At 40.8% G+C, this 27,951-nt stretch overlaps 1 protein-coding gene across 5 annotated transcripts in view; it reads left to right on the top strand.

Annotated features, from left to right (window-relative positions):
- The window catches only part of grin2bb (glutamate receptor, ionotropic, N-methyl D-aspartate 2B, genome duplicate b), a 154,509-nt gene that overhangs the window by 64,351 nt on the left and 62,207 nt on the right, over window positions 1-27,951 (top strand). For all 5 annotated transcript variants that reach the window (XM_076885003.1, XM_076885002.1, XM_076885006.1 and 2 more), the window contains exons 4-6: window positions 20,527-20,670; window positions 23,148-23,418; window positions 26,894-27,086. In XM_076885003.1, the coding sequence (XP_076741118.1) occupies window positions 20,527-20,670; window positions 23,148-23,418; window positions 26,894-27,086 (608 nt within the window). The remainder of the gene's footprint in view (window positions 1-20,526; window positions 20,671-23,147; window positions 23,419-26,893; window positions 27,087-27,951) is intronic.

Raw genomic sequence — 27,951 nt, 5'->3', positions numbered from 1 at the left:
TTTTCTTCTAGTCCTGCACCTTATTTGTCTCTCTGCCATTTTTTATTTGCCACTGTTGAACCTGAAAATATATAAAACTCAATCACCTCTTTTTATATCGTTTGATTTTATCAGCACAGAAACATAAATCATGCAGCTGGATCGCGCGAGGGATGGAGCCTATTCCAGCTGTCATGGGGTGTGAGGCAGCGAGAGGTCAATTTACCCTAACATGCTAATATTAGGGTGATATTTGTGGACTGTGGGAGGAAGCAATAGCCCCACAGAATCACAAGAAGAACATTCAAACGGCCGAACAGGAAGTGTGCTAAATACTGCACCACTGCGCTGCTCTCTGGGTCAAAGAAAACAGTGTAATCTGTTGCATTGTGAGAAGTTGGGGATATATTTCACATATTTCAGTCTCTGCTTGTCTGCCCTCATTACATTGCAGTAATTGAATTAGTTTTAAAACTCACAGGGTTCATGAAAAAGTGATCGTACTTTATAAAAAAAATCTATAATCCATCTATTAATGCTCATATGTGTCTCTCCTATTTTTATTTGGCACACCAGTCGCTTCTCCGGGCCACGTGATAGCCGGGGTCAGGTCTAATTATGTCTCGTGCTCGTTTGGATTGGTGGGATATGGCCCAATCAGCATGCAAGCTCCCATGTGTCAGTGATTAATTACCTGCGTTCTCCGCTGTGCTAACGAGCTTAATCAACTCCTCATGAAGGAGCTTTCTATTAGCAGGCTGGGCCAGAGGTGATGCTCCCTACCCTCCACCTCTCACCCCCACCCCCTCCACCCTGTCTCATTGTCTTACTTAGACTTGCGATGTCTGACAAGCTCCCTCCGTTCATGTTTTATTTTAGTCGGAGATTGCTACGTGGAGCAAAAACCTACATTCTCACCTTTATCTTCTGTCATTTTTTATTATAATGAACGGTTTCCCGTCTTTTACACATTTGCTTTGCAGACTTGATTTAATCTGTTGTTCTCTGCCGTCTTCTCTGCCACTCCGTGTTAGGACAAGGCTTTGGTCTTGACTGACATAACGTGAGTGCTGCCGGAGCGTCACATGTAACAGTGGGAGATTGAATCAGACAATTAATTGTATCTCCCTCTCGGTGCACACAGTGGTGATGGAATGGTGGAGAAAGCTTGAGGCAAACAGTGGTTTTCTGTGCTTTCAAAGGAGCCCTTGTGTTTCTGTGTGTGTGTGCGTGCTGCAGGGGTTTACTGGGCATTACATGTCATTTGGTGTGTATAAGTGTGTGCATGTGTTTATATGTAGTAGCGAATGTATTTGTGAGACAGGGAGATTAATTTGTTCTAATTAGACATTCAGTTGATGATTATGTTTCAGTAGCTAGTGGTGCAGAATTGAATCCATGATGGAGTCTTTTAGAGGAGATAATAGAAACCCTCTGGTGTTTTAATGAATTCTGGTTGTAGGTTTATCACATCTGGTTTACCATAAGAGAAGAACTCGTAAGGGGAAAAAAACATTTTAAATCAGTGTTTATAGCACTGTGGAGTCGGAACTTTCTTCTAATTTCCTTAAATAGTCTTCAGGAATAGTTTTCCAGGCTTCGTGAAGGACATTCAGAGCTCTTGTTTGGATGTTTGTTGCCTTTTGTTTAGTTCTCTGTTAAGATGATACCACACTGCTTTAATAATGGAGAGGTCTGGGTTGTGGGGAGGCCAATCCATGACCAACAGTGCTACAGGGTATGTTTTTCTACCCAGGTATGCTTTGACTACACTGACAGTGTGTTTGGGACCATTACCAGCTAGATTCTTTCCAGATGGTATTGCATGGTCGATCATAAATCTTAGGCTGCTGGTAACTGCATAAAGATACAATTTAAAATTGTCCTTTGTTAAGTTGTCCATTATGCACAGACACAACAGTGGTTTATCCCTTGAATTAGGTGCCTTTCTTGTGCCTGAAGGATTCCTCGCTCAATGTTAAGTGGCTTAAAAAAACAAGAAAGCAAACAATACATACACCTGAAATGGAACAAAGACTTGACTGAAGATGGGTGAAAAAGCAATCAGTGTTGAGAGAAAAGCTTTAAAGACCTCCAGAAAGTCTGGAAAAATATTGCTTAAGACCACTTAGAACAGACTCTGAAGCAGAAGTGCAGAAATGAGGGGTGACTGAAGACCTTTGCACAGTGAAGCACCTAACTACTTACACTCTAAACAGCCCTCTAATATATCCTGTCTTCGTGATGTTTAGTTGAATCGCTTTAGAGAGGGCTTGATGGATGTGATCTGGAGGCTGATGTTTGGGCTGGCTTATTGAATTGCAGCTGTCTGAGTACACAAAAGCACTGCACAGGTGTACCTTCCGGTATTTCATTCAATTTCAGTCTTCAAAAGGGGAAGTAAACAAATATGAGCACTGCCTGCATTCATTCAAATAATAAGCTTTTTAAGGGACAATTTAAAGTTTGATGTAAAATCATAAACCCTTCGAATATAACACAACACAAGGGACTTTTATTCTCTGAGTGATAACTGAATGCAGCCGCCTCCTCTGAGTCTGTCAGCTGTGACCTAGCGCTGCTCGCTTAGCCAAGTGTGAGCCATGTGGCACTCTTCCTCAGCCAGTGATTGAGCCTTTTTCTCCCTGCTTAGTGTGTGATTTGAAGATGATGTCACTGTTTAAAATGGTTTGGGTCTACTCCTGCCTCTAGAGGGGAGGATTACCGCAAATCAATACAAAGTTGTTCTGAGTGATCACCTTTATCATGTGATGAGACATTTCTGTCCTGTGGGGAGTGGTCTCTTCCTGGATGCCACCACCTCTGTTCTTCCTGGAAGAGACACAAGAGAGCCCTGAAAGGTTGGACGAGTATGAAGTTGATGTGAATCATGTGCTACAGCCTTGCTGTGGTGCATCACCTTTCTGAGAAACTTTAGGCTGGATTTTGCAGCAGGTTCTCATCTGTGAATAACAGATCCTGCTGCAGCTTAATGTCTTAAAAATGATCAATTACCTTTAAACACTTTATAACATGACTTCATATGTTTACTCTATTACACACTTTAATTTTGACATAGCAGAGGGTGTGAGTATTGATAATCCTGTTATTCTTCTCAGAATAGCTAGAAAATAGTTTGCCTCACTACTGGGGATAATAGAGATATGACTCATAATTTCGTTAGTATGACTGTAATTTAGGATGATCTAAGAGGACCAAGAAGGGAAGGCTTAAATGTACTGAAACTGAGACTGTGCACAAGTCTTTAGCCACCCCTCATGGCTCTCTGTTTTGTTAAAATGGATGAACCAGTGTCGTGTGAACAGATAACAGACAACTTAGCAAAGAACCAAATTGAAGTAGTGTCTTTAAGCTCTTTGTTACTAACAGTCTGTCACAAAAACACATCATTATCTGAATGAATGAATCTGTGATAAATGTCAAAGGTAATTTAGTCTGACAGGCAAAGGGCTGTTAATTGAAAACTTTGCATCTGCTAGTGTGGTGTACTGTGCGTTCTCAAAAGGATTTGAGAAACCTGGTCAAGTAAAGGACAAAAAAGAGGTGGCAGCTCTATGACAGGTCAGACTGTCTACAACAGGTGACATGTGTCTGGAAATCACATGTTAAAACAGGAAAAAATCCACCTCAGACCTGACGCAGGACCTGACCATTCATTAGATCCATCTGCTGTCGGCTGAAACCTCAGCAGACATGATCTCAGTGTCTTTCAAGATGTCATTCTTTAGAAAGGGAAACGGAGAGAAAAGCCTGAGGTACACAAGAACTGGATGAAAATTGGTGGCGACAGGTGTGATGGAGTGATGAAACCAAATTGAAAATCTTTATTCAAATCGTCGGCAGTATGTACTGAGGTCAGGAGAGTGGTATGCCAGTGCTTGTAAATGGTTTATAGCTGCATTTTAGTCAGTGGTGTTAAAATTCATGCAATTATGAAGACAGGAAGGTACCGTCAGATTTCTATCCACTGGGTAATAACATCTGGAAAGCATCTGATTGGCAAATTAATTAATTTTTCAGCATGTCAATGAAAAAAACTAAACACTGAACGTAAAAGCATACCTGACAACAAAATCCTACAATTGATCGCTAAAAGTCATAGATTGGCCTCCCAGAGCCCGGACCTACATGTTATTGTAGCAGTGTGGGATCATTTTAATAGAGAACAGAACAAAAGCAGCCAACATCCAAAGAAGGGCTTTGGATGTCCTTCAAGAAGCCTGCAGAACTGTTCCTGAAAACTACTTAAATAAATTAGAAGAAAAGCTATTTTGAAGAATAAAGGCAGTCATACTGCATCAAAATGTGCACCACTGCATAACATACACAACATAAGCGCATTAGAGTCGTAAAATCTCTGTTTTTGCCTCATTTGCTGTTTTTCCCTGTATGTTTGCACATTTCAATTAATTCCTGCACCTGCATTCTATTGTGATAGCAAATTGTGAGAGGTAGCTTGAGACTTTTGCACCGTACTATATGGTTATTTTTAAAAAGTCATTCTGCAGAAATCATGTGTTTTCTAAGTAAACAAAAAGGTAATCTTATAGGTACGTTTTGACCAACTGAAAACTCGCCTGAGGCGTTATATCAAATGAAAACATGGAAATAAGTGAAAAAAAAAAGATTTAGTCAGTACGTGAGTGAAGAAGAATAAAAATTGAACTTCTTTTAGCTGTAACATTGTAGTCAGAGCTACTTAGAAACATATAGTGAGCTATTTTAAATATATATATATATATTTTGAGGGGGAAAAAGGGGTCAGTGTCCCCCATTTCTGTTTTCTGGAGCTCTGCTTGGGTTTTTTAGCCATAGTGCTGAAGTTGGTTAAACTGCTGTTGATCCATGCTGGTACAGCCTCTTATGCTGCCGTCCACTGTCATTGACTCGTTCATCACCGCTGTCAGCATCCCAGCAGTAGAGACGCATTATGGTGAGAGCTGAGCTTTTATTTCTCTGTGTGGAAATCTGAAATTTCAGCACCAGATGCTCTGAATGAAGGCATAAAATTCAAGTCCCACTCGTCAGACATGAGACTCTTGCAGACTGCATCGGCACTGTCGGTTCACAGAGGACTCGGTTTTATATTTGCCATATTTAAGGCAACACTCAGTCGAATAAGTGTTTATAAAGATAAAGAATAATTAGGTGACGGCATTAAAAGAAATCATTTACAAATTAATTTAGATTGTAGGGACCACATAACCAAGGATCCTGCTGATGGCAGTCGGTACCTTTAGGCAGAAGTGTGCTGTTTGTTAACCAATAACAGCTTTCTGCAGGGAGCTGATGCACTGAGCCTGCTGTAAGGCTGTAGCATGTAATTTGCAGATGTGTGAGCTTTACTCAGCAGGTGGGGAGGAAGAAAGGAGCTGCCTTCCAGTCACTAGTGGGAGACTCAACATATAATTATTTTTGGATCCACCGTGCTTCCATGTATACATTCTGATGCAGTTTTGTAAAGACAGATTTAGTTAGAATAAATATCCTTAAAAATCTTTAAAAAGGGTAATTCAATCCAGATTCTTCAGTAGAAGAGAAATTGTTTTCAAAGAACATTTGATTATGTTTTTAGTTGTTAATAAACTTGTAATTACTAATAATTATGACTACAATTATCGTTCTAAATTAATATAATCTGAAGCCTGAAGATGGTTTGTGAAATAAACGGGTTCATTTCTCTTCCTTCACCAGAAAACAGGGTGTATTTGCTTTATTATATATAATACGGCATATACACAGTATACTGTGTAAAGCACATGTAATGCAGCACACCTGTGGTCCCTTTTAGACATGCCCCAGCATTCTGCAGGTATCATTTTTAGACAGATGCTCTCAGCCTGCAGGTCAGTTTAAAACTGTCTTGCAGATTCAAAGCTTGATACGAGAAAAGAAAAAAAAAGTTACCTGGCACTGTTTTTCTTCACTCTGGCATTGCCTCCACTCTAGCTGATTCCCTTGCAGGAAGGGATTCGATTTTCCCCAACCAATTACTAGAAACTAATATAAGCTCTTGAAGCCAATGGCAGCATTTGTAGCCATGCCAACATACTGAGTTGTAGGAGTATAGGAGCGGATTCATACAAAACAGTTTAGATTGGTTCACCATGTGCCTCCAGGATGGCATTGGATATTTAAAATATCCTGGTGGAGGCACTCCACTCAGCAAATTTTGACAATGGTCTTAGCCCTGTCATGATTGAGTCATGATCGGCTAATCATTACTCCTCTTGCGGCACATATAGGACAGGAAACTGCTACGCCAGACGTCCACTTCATTGAGAGGACTTGAAGGTGGCAAACTGAGTGAGCAAGTAGTCACAGTTTTTATTTAAGCTCGTTCCTAATTAATCCGTGCTGTCACAAATATACAAGTGGTGGATGGAAGAATCTGAAAAAAAGTCTTTTCTGCCTGTTTAGGCTTGTTGAACAGGTAGATGTAAAGAAAGCGGACGCTGCTCTTTACTGTCTGTGGATGCCTTAAAGTTGAATTGGATGAAACTGTAGTTAAAGTAACTGTCTGGTGGTGAAATTCATATGAGACAGCCATCTACCGCCTCCCCCCACAAGCCTTACCGAAGGCCCTGTGTTGTGTCAGCCATCCACATCCTCAGCTCACTTCCTCAGAGGTGTTTTTGGGAAAGAAAATGACCTCACACTTACATATGAGGATACCCTTCTAAGTTCTGTTCACATCTCTAAAAATGGTTGACCTTGGAATATCAAAAGCTGGCACATCACGCTGGGAACACACCCAGTGGGTCAGTAAAAACAAAAAATAAAGACGTCTAAATGTTTCCTCGCCTGGTGGAGAGCACCCATTTAAAAGCCCGCCTCGATGTCCTTAAGTTGCTCCACATCCATTTACATTTCCATCCTAAGGACTGCACATGGCTGCTCTGCTATGCCTTAATTTAGAAAGAAACATTCCATTAACATTAATATGAGGTGGCACATGCGCGCACACACACACACACACACACACACACACACACACACACACACACACACACACACACACACACAAAATCTGAGGACTGTTAGAATACGCCGCGATACACATTCGGTTTATGTAGCCTTCATTCATTTTATTTTAGACTCTATGTAAGGACGTTGGTTTGACAACAACAGTGACCATCTTTTTAAAAATCTGTTTGCGTAGCATGTGCGTGCTCGCGTGTGCGTTTGTTGAAGCCAGGGGGAGAGTAAGCGTGTGTAGTCTTTGTTAAATCCCACAGCGAGGGGGAACGTTGCATCCCAGGAGGTTTGCTTGGACCGTTCTGCTGTTTTCTAACATGGAGTGGCCTCTGGTACTTCTGCAAATGTTCCCAAAACAGTGTCGAATTAAACCGTCACTTTTAATTACAGCAAAAAGCTTCATTAGGTTACTTGTTAAGGCAAATGTAGACAAGCGCGCTCTCAGTCATCTCCACAGCCTCTCTTTCTCTCTCTAAGCTTAAAAAGAAATTTGTCACTATGTTTTTTTTTTAATTTAATTAATTTAAAATATATATATATTTGTACATTTTTTGTTTAATTTATTTAATTTTTAAAAAATTGTAATAAATTCTTATTTATTTATTTTTATTCTTTTATTTATTTTTTTCGTTTCACTGACTTGAGCCAGTAGCATGGGAGTTGTTCAAGCATGCACTAATGATTACATTATATTGCTTAAATTACTCCGTTATGTTTACTCCTACATAATTATGCACATGATAGGGGACCAAATAGAAATCAGCTCTTTACACCAGCAGCGCTTAATCAGTCCAAGCCAACTTTTATCAGCGCTAACAATGTTTAATGAAGACATTAAATGATAACGAGTTAATGAATGTTGTTTTTACTCGCTGTCTGTATGTTTTATGATCTCAAATGCTGCCTCGTATCCAGACGATGGGTTTGTAAAATAACCCATCACCACCACCGCTGCCGCCGCCGCCATCATCATCATCGCTCCACTGGCAGTTGTGGGAGTGAATCATATTTCAGCGCTTCTGAAATCATTTCCTAGACCCAAAATAGCAAGGGTAATTCAATCAGAACATTATGGGATGTTTAAAATGAAGTGTACTGAATGGAGCCGAGGATTAGACGTCGAAACAGGGTCGTTGATAATTAAACAGCCGAATATAAGATTAATTAAAGCGCCGTGTGTGTTTGATTAAAAATATGATGATGAAGCAAGCTGGGCTCAAACTGAGAGATTGACAGCGGCGATGGCGGGCGGCGGTGCTCGGGATGTGCGGAGGAGAGATAGACAGAGGGAGAAAGATGAAAGGTGGTGAAAGACGAGTGTGATGAAGTGGAATAAGCTGAGTGTTGGTGGGATGTGTGTGCACTGCCACTTGTGCACATGTTTTGTGTGTGTGTGTGTTTGTGAGCCCTCGTCTCTGGGAGTTCTTAGGGTTTGCCTGTTTTCTCAAGCGAGACTCTACTCTACTCTTGCTCATCCTTAACAGCTATTGCTCTCTCTCTCTCTGTCTCACACACACACTCACTCTCTGTCCTCTTTGTCTGCCTCTCTTCCTCTCTGCTGTCTCTTTACCCTTCAATCCTCTCCCACCAGGGCTTGTTGAGCGGTGGGCCGATATGTCGCTCTTCCTCTGCAAATCTAATTGGAGACAGGCTTTCATTGGCATGACATGGAGATGAGTTGCCAAATCCTTTCAGCCCTCCTGCTAGAGGCTCTCTCTGCTCGGCTCTTGTACAGCGCCGCTCGCTGACGCAGAGGCTGCAGCCACAGAGGCTGCAGCCGCAGAGGCGGCCTCGACTCCGGCCACGTATCCAGAGAAGTGTCTGTGACGATCTGAGGAAGAAAAAAAAATCAAACGCACCCAACGCCCGCTGTCCTGATGGGTTTAAATCATGCAGCAGCCACTTGATGCTGTTCCGGCAGACATAATTCATTCATACGTGTAAGAATGAGAGGGATAGTTGCCAGCACAGCGGGGACTTGTGCTTTATGTACACACAGATGAGTGTGCACATTAAAAATACTGGGTATCTCTGTCGTCTGCTGGGTCTCGAGTGAGTTCAGCGAGAGTGCGGAGTCACTGATTTAACTGTAGGTTATGCTCACATGTTAGGCAGCAGTACCTCAGGGAGCTGGAGGAACACACACACACACAGAGGTTTGTGTTCGTTATCTGGCTCTCTGGTGTCACATCTACCCAAAGTTTGAATAATGCCTCTCAAGTGATTCCACCCGCCTTCGTCCTCCCCCCAATTGACACAAATAACTGTTGCAGACTCTGTGGTGCTACACCTAGGCCTTTTAGAGATTCCTGTAGTGTAGCCAAAACACCAGAGCCGTGTTTAATGTGTCTGGATGAAAAAGAAGCTTTGGCATGATACAAAACGAGCAAGTGTGGTGATTAGTGTGGGAAAAAAACAATTGTAATACAGTAAATGGTCATGACATGCCACAGGAGAAGGGGGAAAAAGGGATGGGGCGGTAAATGTGCTGCTTTTATTTATTTATTTATAATTAAATTACTCAAGAGTACCACTTTTATGAGCTTTACACGTGCTCTGTGAGTGTGAGAGAAACAATGATGGCAAAATTAAAAAATAAAAATAAATAAAGCAAACTGAGCACCAAAACAGTTACCCTCCCATTTCTCCACAATAAACGTACCTCAGTGCTTTGCGGATTTTTTTTAGGAACTAGACAAAAAAAGTGGATGTGGTAAAAAAAAACAACAACTTATTAAAACTTGCCTTTTTTTTTAGCAAGCTGTTTTCTTGGTCTTTGAGGTTTTCAGTTTTATTTGTCATATGCAAGTTAGGTGTATTCACAACTGGTCGCAACATCGGGTAAATTCACATTTAGTTTGGATTTTTTAAACCCTTCTTAATGCAATGCCAAAGGTATTTTGTGTTTCCTCCCAGGACTGATTCAGGGATTGTTTGCTTGTTAGGCGAATGTGAAAACCACTACACTATGGAACCACTAGGCCTTCTTGACGTTTATAGTCTATAAATGTAATTTAGTTGTCTTTGGGAGCCATAATGTCTGCTGGTGGGCTCTTTACTGTTGTTACTGTTTTTCAGTAATCTACATCCTGTATTGATTTAACAAGCATTATTAATCCCATTCAACATACAGTTCAGAGCAATACCTAAAAAAACAATATATAAATAAATCTGGCAACCGTTTGAGCTTTTATGCTACAAGTGATTTTGTGTTAATACAGATCGTGACGAGTTCCACTGTGTCTTTTGTGGATCTAGGGAAAGCGTATGATAGGGTGCCAAGAGAGGAGCTGTGGTGCTGCATGAAGGAGTGGCACAGACGTATCTGAGGATGGTGCAGGACATGTATGAGGAGAGCAAGACTTTGGTGAGGTGTGCAGTAGGAGTGACAGATGGGGTTCAAGGTGGTGGCGGGATTACATTGGATCGGCTCTGAGTCCCTTCTTGTTTGCAATGATGATGGTGTCACGGTCACCGAACCTCTCTGCTAATAAGAGCTAAGCCTTCCATCTGACGTCAATCCAGGGGCAACCAGAGCGAGGCGCTGCACACAAATGATTGAACTTTGAATTCAGGTGTTCCAATCACTTCCTTGTCCATAGGTGTATAAAATGAAGCACCTAGGCATGCAGACCGCTTCTACAAACATTTGTGAAAAATGGGTCGCTCTCAGCAGCTCTGAATTCTAGTGTGGTATCGTGACAGGATGCCATCTGTGCAACAAGTCCAGTCGTGAAATCTCCTCACTACTAAGTATTCCACAGTCAGCTGTTAGTGGTATTATAACAAAGTAAGAGTGATTGGGAACGACAGCAACTCAGCCACAAAGTGGTAGGTACATGTAAAACCACAGAGCGGGGTCAGCGGATGCTGAGGCGCATAGTAAGCAGAGGTCTGGGTAGAAGAGTTGAGGCTATTATAGCTGCAAAGGGTGAGCGAATTGTAGAGGAGGGATAGTGGATGCATTGGACAAAGGATGTTGAATAAGGAGCTGACAGGTAAGAGGAAAAGAGGAAGACCACAGAGAAAATTCACGGATGTGATGAAGGAGGACATGCGGACGGTTGGTGTGACAAAAGAGGATGATCGGGGTAGGGTGAGATGGAGGCAGATTATCTGCTGTGGCGACCACTAAAGGGAGCAACAGGAGATGCACACAGGGAAGATAAATCTTCCTCTTTCACAGTCACATGCAACCATTTATGCCACTATCTATGCTGCACTCAGTGCAGCCTCTGATGTGAACAACTCTAAGCATGTTCATGATATTTAACCTGGGTCATAGGTCCCTTCACATATTTAGTCTCCAGTGTGCAGACACGGTCCACACCCCATTTTTACTATCCATCCACTCGTTACTTAACGAGCTGTGTTGGGGTGAGAGGCAGGGAACACCCTGGGCAGGTTGCAAATGTATTGCAAGGCTAACACAGAGAGACAGACGACCATTCACACCTATGCTGAATTCAGTTTCACTAATTAATGTAATGCGCAGGTCTTTGGACTGTGGGAGGAAATTGGAGTACATAAAGAAAACCCACACAAGACAGTCCTGTCCTGTCTTGTGTGCTGGCTCACCTCTCCACCTTTACTGGATTTGAGGAATTTATAGTTAACCAGAAGCAAGCAGCATTAGCACATTAGCACTACACAATGCTCATCAGCAGGGTTATATAGTCAGAATGCAACAACTATGCTTATCAGCCAAAAAGTTTTGTGATGACATAACAGTGTTTCAGGTTTTCTTAAACTTCAGATTAAGAACCTATGAACGACTGCATAAAAACAATGTGGTTTTATTTCCCTGTTTTACACATCCACTGCTCAAGCTGAGCCTATTAGTGTTATTAAAAACCAGTCATGTACATGAAGCCCTTTTCGAAAATTTTATAAAAAGACAATTTGAAATATTAAAATGTCTGTTAGAAAAAGCCTCAATTTTTGTCAGTTTAATTATCTTCTACTAATTATCCATATCCATTAATTCTATTAATTATCATATAATCATCCATCAGTGGTGAAAGTGATGGCCACAGACGAGAAACGCAAAAGCTTCTTTCATCAGCGTCTGTCTAGAATAAAAAAAACGTTTGAAAAATGATTCATCTGCTATTGTTATCATTGTAAGCGGCCTGTTTAATGGGTGCAAATGGAGAGCTTGCAACAATAACTTCAGACAGTAGGGCTTAGTGAACAGTCGACTATGATGGCAGTGTATATAGTGTCTTCAGTTCATTAGAAATAATTGTTTGGTTTTATCAGCGTGAGTCTCAGATGTAATTGCTTTCAGGGATCAGTCCTTTATATTTGTCCAACCTGCAGACATTCTCAACAAATCAGACACCTTAAATTAGACATTGGAATTCATGTCACACACACACACACACACACACACACACACACACACACACACACACACACACACACACACACACACTTGTGATTTATAGAAAAAGAGACACAAAAACAGAGCTTGAAAATTAGGTGACAAGCCGCTTTCGCAGGCTGTCGGTCAAGCGGCGTGTGATGCAAAATGACAGGCAGGATAGCAGGCGGGCAGAGAGGCAGGCTGCCTCGGTAATGGCACACACACACACACCTGCAGCCCACAGGACACTTCACACCAATGTGAAATGAACTAATGGAGCTGCAGGACATTATGTAAAATAAACGACAGAGAGGAAAAAGACAGGGCAAGGTCAAAGGATTCAAGAGAAAGAGAGAGGGAGAAAAAGGAGACACTAATGCCATGCGAATAAAGGACAGAAATTAAATTGGGGGTGATTAGGATAAGAAAGAGAAAGTAGAATGAGATGATGATTAGCTGTAATCTAAGTAGCAGAGAATGAAATAAGTAGTGCTCTCACAATCCGTCTGAATGGCAGGTTTGGTCTCGCGAGTGATTAGACCATTCTGAGCCCTCTTAGAAAGTAGGAATCAGGAGAAAGGCGATACCAAGACAAAGAGGGACTTTAAGGAGAAGGGGGATACTGTGTGAGTAAGTAAGTGAGAGGACGTGATAAAGAAAGATAGGGAATGACTAAGTAGCTTCGATGTACATGAGAGGTGGCGGCTGCACAAAAAAAGAGTTAAAGAGAGGAAATGTTTAAAGGTGAGCGAAGCAAAGTGGGTCCGTTTTGCCAGAGCGCCACTTCAGCCAGTTATCTGTTTTTGGTATCTGACCTCGCAGAGGGGTTTGGCCTTATTTGGCAGCCCCATTTAAAGTGGGATGTGTTCTTGTGGTTGTGTTTTTTCTGCACACCTTTTAACTAGATTAGTAGATTGGTTCTTACTCCTATAGACTGAAAGTGCTCATGTAAGACCGTCGAAAACAGGGATGCAAAGTCATTTTACCTGCTGGGCCACATACAACCCACTGTAAGGTGAAGTGGGCCAGACCAACACAAACATTACAGATAAGGTTCTGGTCGATCGTTGCTCAGACTGTCCTGTTATTATATATTTAGAGTATAGTTTTTCATTAATTCTTAGTAAATGTCCTTATGCTTTTGGTGTAGTGTGAGTGGCAATGGGCGGAGGGGGTCTTTATTATTAGAAAAAGCTCTAACACTTATAATAAAATACAGTTAAAACTTCAAAATTTATTCACTCAGTCACATTTTCTAAAGCTGTGAAGTGGGCCCGATTGGAATATTTGCCAGGCCCATTTTGGCCCCTGGGCCTTATGGTGGACACCTGTAATCTAAAAGCATTTTCAGCTTAAGCCCTTAAAAGTTTGAACCTTTTTTTTCAATTTTTTCCTGAATTTTTTTGTTTTGTTCATTCCCTGATTCTCTATCCTCTGATAAAATAAAACAAATAAAATATGAATTTGCAAATATCAGTTTAGATTTGTGTATTATTTGCTACATCTGGCATTTATTTATTTTGCAGTTTATTGCTTAAAAATATATTCTGCAATTTATTGTAATTTTTTCAGGAAGAAAAACATCACGTCAAGTCAAGTCTCAAAAACTCAGAAAAAAAATCATGTATCAAATGTAATACACTTGGTATTACCAAAAAATAAATACATAAATAAATAACCAAAGTTGTGTATAGTTGGAGGAGACATAGGTGTAATCGTGAGTCTTAGTTACGTCGGTCTCTAACTGTGGGGCGGCAGACGAAATATAAACAACTAATAAAAAGTGTGAGGTGTGTTTGATCAGTCATATAATATTCTGTGTTGTATTTTACACATTTCCACCTTTTAATTATGCTTACATGCTCCTCTGTGTTTAGTTTTGCTGATTAATTTAATATGCCGCCAACCTGCCGGGGCCTGCAGATGAAAATTAGCACGTGTGGCTAAATGTGGTATATTTACATGATGAATTGAAGTGCTAATGTTAACTAATATGCAGGGTCAAACATAGACATAGTTCACAGATGGATGGATCCAGGAAACACACATTAAACCTGTACGAAATTATCATTATTATTATTTATTTAAAAAGGAGGCTCTCATTCTTTTTATTTATTTTTTATGTTTCATATTTAATTAATAGAGATAATTGTACAGTTATGATTGAAGGTCAAAAACCTGTTTTGAAACCTCTTTAGGGCCACGATTAAAACTCCAGCATGTTAGCTATTTATACGTTTGTTGGCATAAAGAAGTACATTCTGAGAATCGAACATCTTATAAAACAGCTACAGCATTTTTGAAGTGCAGTATTTAAATATTTCTTCAGGTTATTAAATTACACAGATTTTCAGAAAGCACTTGAATGAATCAACTGCTGTTGGAGTCCGTAATTAAAATTTTTGTGTGCCAAAGGTGCTCTGTTGTATTGAGATCTGGTGACTGTGGAGGTCATTTGAGTGCAGAGAACACGCACAAGAAGCCAGTTTAATGTGACTTGAGTTTTGGCACATGATGCATTATCCTGCTGGAAGCAGTCATCAGTACACTGTGCTAATAAAGGGACATGATCAGCAACAATACTCGGGTATTCTGTGGTGTTTAAACACAGTCAGTTGGTATTCCACGCACCATTACACCAGCAGCTATCACGGTTCTGGGTCATTTTGACCCAGCATTTTCTGTTTCAGTTTATTCTGGTTTAGGGTTTTGTTCTTAGGTTTTGTGTTTTGCGCCCTCGTGTTTAGTGTAGGTTTAGTTCAGTGTCAAGTCTGCGTCTTTGTGAATTGTTTCCTGTTTTACTTTGAAGGCCCATGTCTTATGTCAGTGTTCTAGTTTTGCTTCCTCTGTCTCCTTAGGTCTAATTTCTCCCAGCTGTGTTCCCACCTGTTCCTTGTTCCCTCATGTGTATTTATTGTGTGTCCTCCAGCGCTCAGCGTCGCGTCGTACCCTCAGAATCGCCTGTGTGTTCTTGTCTTAGCATTCTCAGTTTGGTTTATGTTTTGTTTTGTGCCAGCAATAAAGCTGAGGTTCTTTGAGTTTGCCATTCAGTCTCCAAGAGTCCTGCATTTGGATCCTCACCTCCGCCTGCCCGCACACAGAGCCCTGACAGCAGCAGCCTGAACTATTGATACAAGGCACTCTTACATGTTGTTTACACCAAATTCGGACCCTTCCATCCGAATGTCGCAGCAGAAATCGAGACTCACCAGACCAGGCAATGATTTTCCAGCCTTCTATTGTGCCATTTTTATTGAACTGATCTGGTTAAATATCTCACTAAACAGTATATGGTTTGTGGGAGGAGAGTTCTCCCACATTTGTGCTCGCAACTGTCTCAGAAATCTTGGAAATACCAAATCCCACAAAATGATCAAAACATCCAGCCCTCAGTGCTTCACTGCAGCGCTGTTCTTTTTACTCTTTACTCAGAGAGAAAGACTTTAAGAGCGGTTCTTCAATATGAAATATCATTTTTAAAAAAGCTTTGAGCAGCGAGCTTTGTAGTTTTGGGGATTTTTGGAAGATACTGCTAATACAAGAGGAAACAGTGCACTCGCATTGTCAGCTACACTCCAAGAGCACATTTATTTAGGGCACGGTCTACGGCATCCATGCTCTCTGTAATGACACCTCAAGTCACGCATTTCAATAGTTTGTTTTTTAAACAGCCTCTAAGAACAGAAGGCACGGCAGAACGAGCTGTTTCAAATTTGACTACACGGGCAACACGTGTTAGTAGGATGACATCATCCTTCGTTTTGGTTCACGCGAACCGTCGCGTCGCCGATAATAAAAAATTACATTACATTATTATAAAGAGTATCGCCAGCCTCATCTGTTTAAAGTGAGGACGTGTGTGAAAGAAGAGGGTAGTATAATGTCAGGTAAACCACATGTTGCACTCATCCACACAAATTTAAAACTCAGCAGGTTGAAGCTGCAGTCATCAAACAATGATGGATTTTGATGGAAGTGTGAGGTTAGAGATGAATAGTGCATTAGCTGCCGGTCATGCCTGAAAATACCTTCATTACCGAGTTGAGTGTATGAACTGTCAAAGCAGGGAATACGCCAGACTTCAGGCTGCTCACACACACAAATGTAAACACTCGACTTTTCTACTCATTTCCAGCGTTGCCAGCCCCTCCAACGTCACTTGACACTGCAATGTTGTTAGCATATAATCGCAGTGAAAGGTAGGTAGTACATCCTTTCTCCCCCTCTGGGTAAGAAAGTGGTGGAATAGGGAAGACTGGCTTTGATGTGGAGTGGAGGTTGTGCACGTAACCCGAGCGCTGCTCTGCTTCCTGCATGACTAACATGTGCATATGCAGGTTTATATAATTAGTCCGTGCATGGGTAAGATGTTCCACAGGGGGCAAATAGAAGAAAGCACAAAATACTGAATCTTCTACTTTAAAATCGAAGATCGTGTGAAGCGAAGCAAATGAGCGCTAACTGATTAAAAGTTTTCTTTTCTTGGTGCTGCTGTGAATTATGGCCCAACATTTCACATCGGTTTTTGCCACAGTTTATCTAAAATGACAAATAAGTAAACAAGACAAGACGGAATTAAAAAGCAATGTAAATTTTTTTACAGGAGTCACAGGAGACCTTTGTCTACAGTTATGCCTGTAACATCTTTTTTTTGCCTTATGTTGGACCAACAAACCCCAATAAAGCTGAAAAAAAGAATAAATAAGAACATGGATGTAAGCTGGTTTTAAATATGTACTTTTAGCTCAAGCCTCCTTCCAGACTGCACCTGGCAACCAGTCATTCGTGGACGGTAATTTTGAAGACTTTTAATTTATTGCCATGGCCATCTTTGTTTAGTAACCAAATGGATCACATTTTAATCAGAAGTAGAGATGGGCAGTTATCTGCTAACAGTACCAGCTGCTAGCCTTTGCTGGTAGATCATTTTAAGTTGGATTCCAGTGAAATTTGGTACACAAGTTCGTGTTTATCATTTGGTCATCCTGATCACTGTCACATCCCAACTCTCACCTGCTCAACGTGTTGCTCTCTGGCAGGTGTTACAGGTTCCTGAAAGCAAGACAAACAGACCCAGCTTCTTCTCAAGTGTCATGACCTCTCCCCCTCAACACCACTACCACCTCATCTTCCATTTCTCCTTTACCTCCTTCCTGCAATAATTTCGCTCTTGTGCAATATCACAGCCAATAGAGCAATATCTTAGATCATCAGAATCCTTTGTGTAATAGTGTCTATTGTCGGTTAAGTCATTGTGAAATTGCAAAATTCTTGAAACTCACTTGTTGTTATCACATTACATGGTTACCATACCTTGCGTAGATGGGAATTGATAAGAATTTAGCAATTTCGATTCCATTATCAATATCACTTATTGATTTGATTCTCTTATCGATTCTCCTTGTGTTCTCACTGGCTCTGCTTTGTGTAACCACTATCATTAAGTTGCATATCAAAGATATTACATTCCTGCAAATTAATTCTTGCTGTGTGGTCAAATGTCTGTGCATGTTGGGGGTATTTCTCTGATTTTTTTTGGAGGCTGCAGCCTGACTGCTCATCAGTTTGTTGCCTGTTCAAGTTCAATGTCTGGCTGCTGGGCTGGGGTCAGGGTAGCATTAGCAGGCTGTCTGGCTAACTTAGCATTAACATGCTATCTGTGCAGATGATTGCAAGGAGTGAAGTTGTGTTTACAAAATAGTGTACTTATTTCTGTCCTGGATGCAGTTTGCGCTTTACCATCACAATATCATTCTTTTGTGCAATAAAAATGAAAGCAATGTCCATATCCATGCTGAAGACTACACCACTGTTTTCCTAATCCTGCACTTGAACTGAAATCAGCTAATTGTAGTACAAGTGCAACCAATAAGCAGGATCATTAGGCCAGCAAACTAATGGTTCCAAGGAATTAGCATTCTGGGAACTGGTTCTCAATTCCCATCCCTACTATATAATATAATATATAGTACATTTTAAATAGTTAAATGCAAATGACTGCATGTTTGTTCTTTATTTTTCTTTTTGCTTCTGAAGGTGTAGCCTCTCTGCAGTTTTGTTATATGTTGCATAATAGCAACAAAAGACTTCTAAGTCTAATTCTAATTTCCTTGTAGCACCATTATCATGCTTTCATTTGCATAAAATTTTCTTTTATGCTCAAATACTCAAGATTTCCATTTAAAGGTGGACTCAAATACAGACCAAACCACAGAGTAAAACAAAAAGCGAGCTTTATTAAAACCTGATAATTAAAGTCCACAGAAGCAACAAAAGGTAAACAAGTCCAGAAGGGAGAAAGAAAAGCCCCAAATAACAGACAACACACACATTTAGACATGAAGCCTGGAAACGCTGAAAACTGACACAAGGGAACCGGGAGGTACAACAGACGATCCAGCAAAGACAAAGAAGCAGACGGGAATATTTATACACAGAGGGCTGATTAGGGAATCAGAAACAGAAGGGCAACGAGATGCTAGTGAAAACAATCAGGAGGCAAAACTTCCAACATGAGAACAGAAAGCTAAACTGAAACTCAAACACAAATGTGTTCAATAAAAATTGAAAGCAGAAATCAAAGATTTAAAAAAAGGAACCGTGCCAAATATCTGCAAACCTAAAGAGATTTCCATCAGCTGCACTGCATCTTGTGATTGCCTTAACGGTTATTAGTTAAAGCTGGCATGCTAACAGGTTAAACTGAGATGAGGGCATGGTCAGCTTTTATAATAACAATAAGAAATTCTATTTTTTTGGCACCTTTAAAACACTAAGGTTCACCTAATACAACATCAGAATAGCAAGAATAATAGGAGAGATTAAAACCTTGGAATAATATGTGAGTGTAAAACATGTCAAACACTATGGTTATAGTTGACCCGCTGATGTGAACAGATGAGTTTTCAGCTGTGATTTGAACTGTGTAATAGAGTCTAGTTGACGGAGGTGAAGTGGAGGTGAGTTCCAGTGCAGCTAAAGGCTCTGGCACCCGTGGTGTTAAGTCTGAAGCGAGAGGGGCTCAGGAGTGGAGCTTAGGCTGAGCAGAGAAAGGGTGTGAAAGGATGATGGAGGTCTGAGAGTTATGGAGGGGGGTGCCATGAAAGTGAGGAGCAGGATGTGTTAGGGAAAAGTGAGTGAATGAAGCTGGATCATCATAAATGTAATAAGATTGGGTGAGTTCTGAACCATTTGAAGTTGATTAAGAAGTTCTGAGGGGGATAATCCAAACAAGAGGTGGCCAGGTCGCGACCCAGAGCTTGTGAGGTGTTGAGAAAGAAAAAGGGCGTAGACTAGAAATGTTACGTAGTTGGAAGAAAGCTGAATGTGAGACATTATTAATGTTGGCGGTAAAGGAGGGAGAATGGCTCCAAGATTTCCGAAATAAGCAAAAGTGTGGACTTGAAAACATGTATAGAAACAATATTGACTTTATTTTGAAAGTGAGTCTAAGCATCAGTGTCTTACACGCATGTTTTAAAGAACTTCTGGTAGTTCTTTATACAGCTTAAGGTGAGATCTCTATTTTAGTCGCCCTTTAACAGAAGGCCTCATTGTGGACAGACTAAAAAAGGCTGCTGACACGATGCTGTTCTCATTACAGCAGCTCTGTCACGTCTCCTCGGAGGGAGGACGTTTGTAAATAATCCATCGTAACTTCTTTCTCCTGATAAGTTGTTTGGTGGTTTTACATGACTGACCTTCCCTTAACCGCTTCGTGACTCCTGGAGCAAAAAAAGAGCTTTCTTTTTTTTTTCCCTTGCAGAAAAATGTTTTGACTCCTGCTGCAAAGTTGCTACCCTGCAATAAATATCATTGAACCAGGTGGCCATCTTAATTGTGCACTCAGTAGCATAGTAAATGTGATGAGGCTCTCTGATTATGAATGTCACCTTGTCTGTGTTAGAATATTCATAAATATCTTTAAGATATCAAAAGGGTTTGCATCACATGCGCTCTGTGACTGAGCCACAGAGTATTGGTGCATATTCTGTGGTGCAGTCAGACAGCATTAAAGGAGGATGGTAAACTCTGAGCTACAGACAAGACTATATTTGTTTCTCTGGCTTGCAGGAGCTGGATACGCTCCATAATCATCTGTGCCCTACCTTCCAGTTCTCTCTCATGCTGTATGACTCATGACCTTATTTGCTGATTGGCTCTGTGTATCTCGTTTCCAGGACGACCACTCCATGTTTTTCCAGTTTGGTCCAGCCATCGAGCAGCAGGCCTCCGTCATGTTGAACATTATGGAGGAGTATGACTGGTACATCTTTTCCATAGTCACCACGTATTACCCTGGTTACCAGGACTTTGTCAACAAGGTAAATAAATACAAAAAACAGACGCTTTCAATTATACTGCATCATGAATTTGTTACTATGTAGCCAATGTGTTAGACAGACCATGACCTAAAAAAATGAGTCTTTGTCAGATATTTGCTTTAATAATGCACCAAAAGGCACCGACAATGTGCAGTAAAAAAGATGGACGTAGCTACCATTAAGTGACATCACTCATTGGTTTTGACTTGTGCATTTTGAAGCTTCAGCAATTTGTCTTGTTGGTTTTATTTAGTCACACCTTTATGAAGGTGTGGATTGCTAAGTTATTGCCTCACAGCAATGAGGTCCCAAGTTCGACTCCACCACCTTTCTGTGTTGGGTTTGCATCGACAAGAACACCCAGCCTCGTCCTGTGGCAGCTGGGATAGGCTCCAGCCCCCCCCCCCCCCCCCCCCCCCCCCCCCCCCCCCCCATGGTCCTGATAAGGATAAGCAAAAGAGAATGGAAGGAGGCTGCCTTATAGACTGTGTAAAAGAAGGACAAAGATTCTTGGTTGCAAAAATGGAGCCAATGCAAAAGTGCCTTGAGCTGATGTTGTGATGGGCAAGAAGGCAATTTCACAGTCAGACCCACCCCTGCCCATCACAGCTGTTTTTTTTTGTTTATTTGTTTTATTACTCTGAGATGGCAACGGTGAAATTAATTTAGAGGCTTCAAAACGAGACAAGATTTCAGAAACAAATGGATAGGGTCACGATAGCTACATCCATCATTTATAGAGAGGCTATGGGGAGCTCCTTGGGCTTGACCTGGCAGTCAGACGAACCACACTCCTAACTTCAGGGTTGAATCAAATTTAAATGAATGAAGTATGAAAAAATATAATAAAACAAAATTCCCTGATTGGTCAGTAAAAATCTAGCGATTGCTTTGGTTGCTAACGAATCAGTTAGCCATAGTGTGCATGGAAAACACTGACTTGTTCGCAAACACTCGCCAGCTACTCTTCGTGCAGTAGTGAACTTGTGGAAAGTGCGACATAAATTAGAACTGGAGACATTTCAAAGTAAAATTCAGCTGCAATGCTGAAACAAAAACACGTTTACGTAAAAGTATCTTATCTGCCTTTATCCAAAATATACAACTACTTGATAATAAGTTGAAATCAGAAATATAAGGAGGAGTATAATCTGCAAAGATAAATGTATTCCTGTGATAAGAACTGGTTTATAATGGTCGTCACGTTTTTCAACCTTAGATTCATCCAACAGATATGTTTCACACTGGGTATTATTACTTTTGTCTTTTGGCTACCTAATATAAGAAGCCTGAGATTAATGTACTTCCTTTAATAAGATACATTCTCCTTTTAGTCTCCTTTTTTTGTAATTTTTGTTTTTTTTTAAAGACAATGAGCAGTTGGGAAGGTGATCCTATTTCTGAGAACATGATTGCCACAAATTCAAGTTTCAAAAAATGATACGATTTGGAGTTCGGAGTGTGAAGAACGTGGGTTGCTAGTCCTATTTTCTGATTGCTTCAATGGTAAAAAGCAGACAGGCCTTTTGAATTTTGCTGCTCGGTGGTTTCAGCCTTCTTATCTGAAGACCAAGAACGCACTCTTTAAAGAGGATTGTGTGAGATCCTGAATCACTTTGAACATCACACACACATCTGAGCAGAATAAAAACTTTATTGAAGCCAAGCTAATCACATTTTGTAATAACAATTCAGCAACGGCAATGTCTTTCCTTTGAACAAAGTTAAAGAAATAATCTGTTTCTTTAAAAAAAACATAAAGAGGGTATTTGGAGTCTGGTACTTCTCTGGGGAGTCGTATTATCTTTATAACATAAACTCTGTGTGTTTGGAAAATAAGAAAAAAAGCCCAAAGAAAAAACTGATTGTATTTCTATAGTCACTTTGCATGAGCATCATAAATCTCGTTGTGCTCTCCTCTCTCAAGCAAATTTTAAAAATGTTTCGAAGACCCAAATTTTCTTCCTTAAGTACAAAACAAAGTTAATGCTGTGATGAGAAGTTGCCTATTTTTAATCTCGTACAACTCAGTTTGAAATGATTCCCTTGAGGAACAGCTATTATCAAAAGCTGCAATACTTACTGCATCCAAGTGCCGTATACTGTTTCAGTTAGAGATCTATAAATACAGATTTGGAGACAAGCTAAATAAAAACTCACGTCTTCCTGCGTTGCTCATTTATCTGTTTACAGGTGAGCACGGAAAAATAAAACCAGCACCATCTCCTAGAGAATTTTCTTTCTGTGTGTGAAGATATAGCTGTAATATCTGGGAAAAGGAGATTACCTAATCTTTTTTTTACCTAATCGACCATGGCTTCCTCCTCCCAGGAGATGTGTAGAGACTAACTGTTTGGCAGTCTCGAGGTTGGAGGAGGAGACATCTCAGTCAGTTTTGTTCCAGTATATCTCCTTCACAACTACACTGCATGTGTGCAGCCCACGCGTCTTCAAACAATCTCCTGCTTTCTCTCCAGGTCCGCAGCACCATCGAGAACAGCTTTGTAGGCTGGGAGCTAGAAGAAGTCCTCCTACTGGATATGTCCGTGGATGATGGCGACCTCAAGATTCAGAACCAGCTAAAGAAACTGCAGAGCCCTGTCATTCTGCTCTACTGCACAAAGGAAGAGGCTACCACTATTTTTGAAGTGGCTCATTCTGTGGGCCTCACAGGTTACGGCTTCACCTGGATTGTGCCCTCGCTTGTGGCTGGTGATGCAGACCACGTTCCCTCAGTCTTCCCCACAGGTACACCCAGACACCAGAGCAGAAGAAAGTCTGTCAAGATTTTAAATTTTAGGTTTATGTGTCATATGGTTGAAATGGACCTATTAGATTGATTTGCAGCAACATAATTTTATTCCTGAACGCTGATCGAGCCACATTTGAAAAGATTTTGTGTGATTCATAGATAAACCCCCTTTTTTTTTTTTCATATTGTGCCTCGATTTATCCTCTTTAAGAAGCAAGCTGTTTCAGCTGTTCACCCTTTAAATCATCTTTCTTCTGATTGGCTGTCCCCTCATGTTACCGACATGACCAAATGAAAAATATCCCATCTCTTTGGCACCATGCACATGCTGCAGTAGAAAGAGTCTGAAAAACTCGAGCAGTCTGACACATAAGCTCTCAGCTCACATGGATTATTTGCACTTGACCTCGTTATTTGAAACTTTGGCCATGTTTAATATGAGCATTTCCAACGTGAGCAAGGGAAAGCATAATACTTCAGTTTCAAGGTGTATTTTAATGCAGCCCATTAAAAATAGAATGTATTTATTTTAGTATCACACAGGATATTTATCGTGATGCTTTAACCTGAGTGAAAGATCCACCTCGTTCTCTCTCTTCTTGTAATATTAGTAGATTTCTACTGTTTAGAGTTTCGTTTCTAGAGTTAGTCGAGTCAGGAGGACACTTGCGATGAAGCGGGGCTGAACTTTTCATTCTTTATGTTTCCTAAGATTTCTAAACTTCCAGATTAACACGTGTTAAACAGATTTAATTTATCTGTGTTTATTTTCCATGAATTCTGATCAGTTTTTCAAGAAACTGTTGAGCAATAATCCATTCCGCGTTGTCGGCACGGGCCAAAGAAATGTTGCCAACATCTCTGAGGGGGAAGTTCTGAGTGACTGAGCTGCCAGTTCGCATCCCCAGGCGTATGTGGCAGCGCTGAGTGGGGGTTTTACGCTCACAGCCGACAGGTTTGCTGGGCAAGGATTTAGTATTTATGCATCAGAGTGCATTCAATGAACTACATTTTTCACATATAGTTTGGAAATAATGGGAAGGCTTGATTGCGTCATAGCTTGGCTCGTGCGTAGTATTCTGCCATATAATTCAGAGTGGAAACACCAGAATGCAGTTCGAAAGCTTTATTGAAAATACAGCAAGTAATGCACCGAAACGTGGAGCTGGGTCTGAGCAGAGATAAGCGGCCAGAAGTTCTGTGAAGGGGAGGAGAGGAGAGGAGAAGATTATCTGAGAAGGAGAAGAGCTGCACAGGTATGATTGTGGAGTGAGTAATGGAAACAGTTTTACTCGCGAGCTTCTGGTCCAGAAAGGAGGTTTTCTGATGGAAGTAGGGTTTTGCGAATCCTTCCAATGCAGGGTGTGACTGAGCAGTAGCCGGGGCTGGAGACAACGCTGACCTCCACGAAACGTCAGATGGGAAACAAAGATAGGAATTTAAACGAGGAGTGAGTTAACTAGAAGAGACGGAGCAACAGTATTGAGTTACTTGGAAAACAGGTTCCTGATTTCCAACAAGGAGAGTCTGATTACACTGCAGAAATCTGTCTGTCTAACCAAGTCTTACAATCTTATATCCAGCCAAAAAGTCTTTTAGATTTTGTTTTGAGAGTGATATGTTAAGCATGAGCACAGGGAATAGGATTATTAATCTCGTTTTGAGAATATATGTCTTTTACTTCTTATTTAGTATATAAATTCTAAAAGTAGTTGTTTGAGATGACATTTCCAGCTAGAAATCTTGTTTCAAGACCTCTTAGTAACATTTCACACACTTATACACCACTTGATTATAGTCTGGATCTTCTCAAATAAATGTTTGTTTTAATATATTTAGATAGCCAGTTTTTGCAGTGTACCACCACAGAGGTTAAGACAGTGTGGTGAAGATCTGCTGCCAGATAAATCTGCTGCCTTCAAATACTGCTGAGTTGATTGCATTTAATCTGAGAAGTAGTGGAAAGGACTGACTAGACGACAATACCCCACCTAAAGGTGGCGCGCACCACTTTGCCTGAAATTTGAGGACGTGTTAGAAAAGAAAAGACAAAGGATAACCCGGCCTGCCCCTTCCCATGACGCTCTTCATCGTGGGGTCTTTGGACGGCTATTCCTGTGCTGCATCATATTTTATACTGGCCATTCATCGTTTTATTCTGCCTCACTAACTGTCAATGTTCATAAAAATTTCTTTGTTCCTTTAAACCAGATCAATGAGGTCTGAAGTGTATTGTTAAGGCTCCACTGCAGTCTCATAACATCTTGTCTGTCCTGTGAGAGGACTCTCTCCTGAGCTTTGTATAAATGTAATGTGCTTTGAATTTACACAGTCTACTACACACTGAAGGACTGTGGTCTCGGTTTTTGCATTTCCATTTACCAAGCTGACATCAAGATGCTGAAATGTCTGCAATGTTGCTTTATTCTGTGGTAGGTTCTCATAAGACTTTGTAGCAAAATGTGGGCACAATTGACAGATGGGCCTGTTTGCATATATGCAAATGTTCTCCTGCTGTATTTGCACCACACCAGTGGCAGTCAGTGATTAGGTACACGCTGATTTTTGTGAACTGAGTTCATAATGTGCTTGGAAATTAATTTTATCGTGTGTTATCGTTTTGAATCCACTGATTTTTCATGAATAAGTGATAAATCATGACTAAACACACATTAGTTTTATATTGTAGCTATTGTTTTACTAATAAGCTGAAGTCTGGCCCCATTGTTACCAAAATTCCCAGTGATGGTTTCAAAGTATTTCTCCAGGGATTCAGGTCCTTTTTGCAGTGGCTCTCCCTAGAGCCCTTCCACTCACTGAGCATGTTTAAAGCCATTTATTTCAACTACAGTTAATTTATTACCGTATTTCCATTTGCCTGAGCAGGTGAAAAATCAGATTTTAACATATGTTTGAAACCAGCAGAAACACCATTTTTAGGCTGGCTAAAAATGGTGTTTTGGCTTTTCTCTTTTTTCCCAATAGATTTGCAGCCCAGGTTTCAAATGACACACATAATCCTAACCAGCCATGAAAAATGACCTGAAAACGCAGTTGTTTCTGTGTGCAAGAAATGGATGTTGACGTGTGATAGCCAGCGGTTTCTCATGCTTGGAAAACCAAGCATAACAAAGTGAGCTCAGGAGTGACCGTAGTCTCAACTGATGCTCATATTTAGCTCTTTCTTTTTCTTTCTTTTTTTCACCTTTTCAATATTGTTTTCAACATTTTAGACATTCCTTCTGAGTTTTGTCTCCCTTTTGTCTCTTTTTTTTCACCTTCTCTAAAATGCTTTTATTTTTGTATATCTTGCACCCTCTGGCTAATTTTCACAGCACTCAGCTCGCCTGTTTTTCTCATACTACTGTCTCTCTCTCTTCCTTTCATCTTTCTTTTTTCCCTCTCTCTTTCCATACATCCCTTTCTCTCACCTCATTTCTCTCTCCTTTGCTCTCTCACTATCTCTCCCAGGGCTTATCTCAGTGTCATATGACGAATGGGACTACAACATCGAGGCCAGGGTACGCGATGCAGTGGCTGTCATTGCTACGGCAACCTCTACCATGATACTGGATCGAGGGCCACACACCATGCAGAAGTCAAGCTGCCTCGGGACACCTGACAAGAAGAGCTCAAACACCGGACACTCCAAGGAAATACTGAAGTGAGTTGGCTGGATGATGTGCATACATGGTGAAATGTGTAAAGAAATCAAACCCCTCAACTCTGAATGTCCCGGTCTAATGAACCAGACCTGCAATGCAATACTGTGCTTACCTTGCAAAGCGGCGTGATTCTTGAGAACCTATAATCTTCATCACGAGAGAATCCAGGCAGTCAGCTACCTCTGCGGGACGTTCATTGTCTAAAAACACATGAGCTACATTGTTTACTACACTTACTGCTTTCCTAGCTCCTAAAGCTTCTCAGGTTGTGGCTCGTTTTTCTTTGTGGCCTGTGTTCATTGATCTTGTTCTTTGAAGTTAGCCTGTGGTAGAGGGTGATAGAGGATACCTCCAACCACCTGCCACGGACAACTTCCCAATAAAGCATGTCGGGTTAGCATTTTCTGTGTGGCTGTAATAAAAGTGTTTGCTGGTGTTTATCCAAAGATAAGTGTCTTTCAGTAGCAGCTACTTCATGTGGAGAGGTTTAATGTTTTCAAGGTTAATTTTTAAGATTTTTACATGGAGCTTGCAATAATCGTTTTCTTGGTTTTACTCATTTTTGATATTATTTGGACATTTTGATGGACTGATTAGCAGAGACAGACAGGAGTCTTCATGGATGATCATATTCACAGACTACATTGTGACCTGCGGTAAGAGTAAGGAGCAGGTGAAAGAGAGTCTGGAGAGGTGGCAGTATGCTCTGGAGAGAAGACGAATGAATGTTAGCATAAGCAAGATTCCCACTGTCCATGACTTCTATTGGAAGGCATGGACAGTGCACAGGAGAGGTGATGTAGAGAGTGCAGGTAGGGTGGGATGAGTGACGATGAGTGTCAGGTGTGCCAGAAGGATAGCAGC

This window comes from Maylandia zebra, linkage group LG6 (genome assembly GCF_041146795.1).
Source record: "Maylandia zebra isolate NMK-2024a linkage group LG6, Mzebra_GT3a, whole genome shotgun sequence".
In the NCBI taxonomy this organism is placed as follows: Eukaryota; Metazoa; Chordata; class Actinopteri; order Cichliformes; family Cichlidae; genus Maylandia; species Maylandia zebra.
The sequence above is the reverse complement of the archived record's forward strand: the minus strand, read 5'-3'. Positions and strand labels throughout refer to the sequence as shown.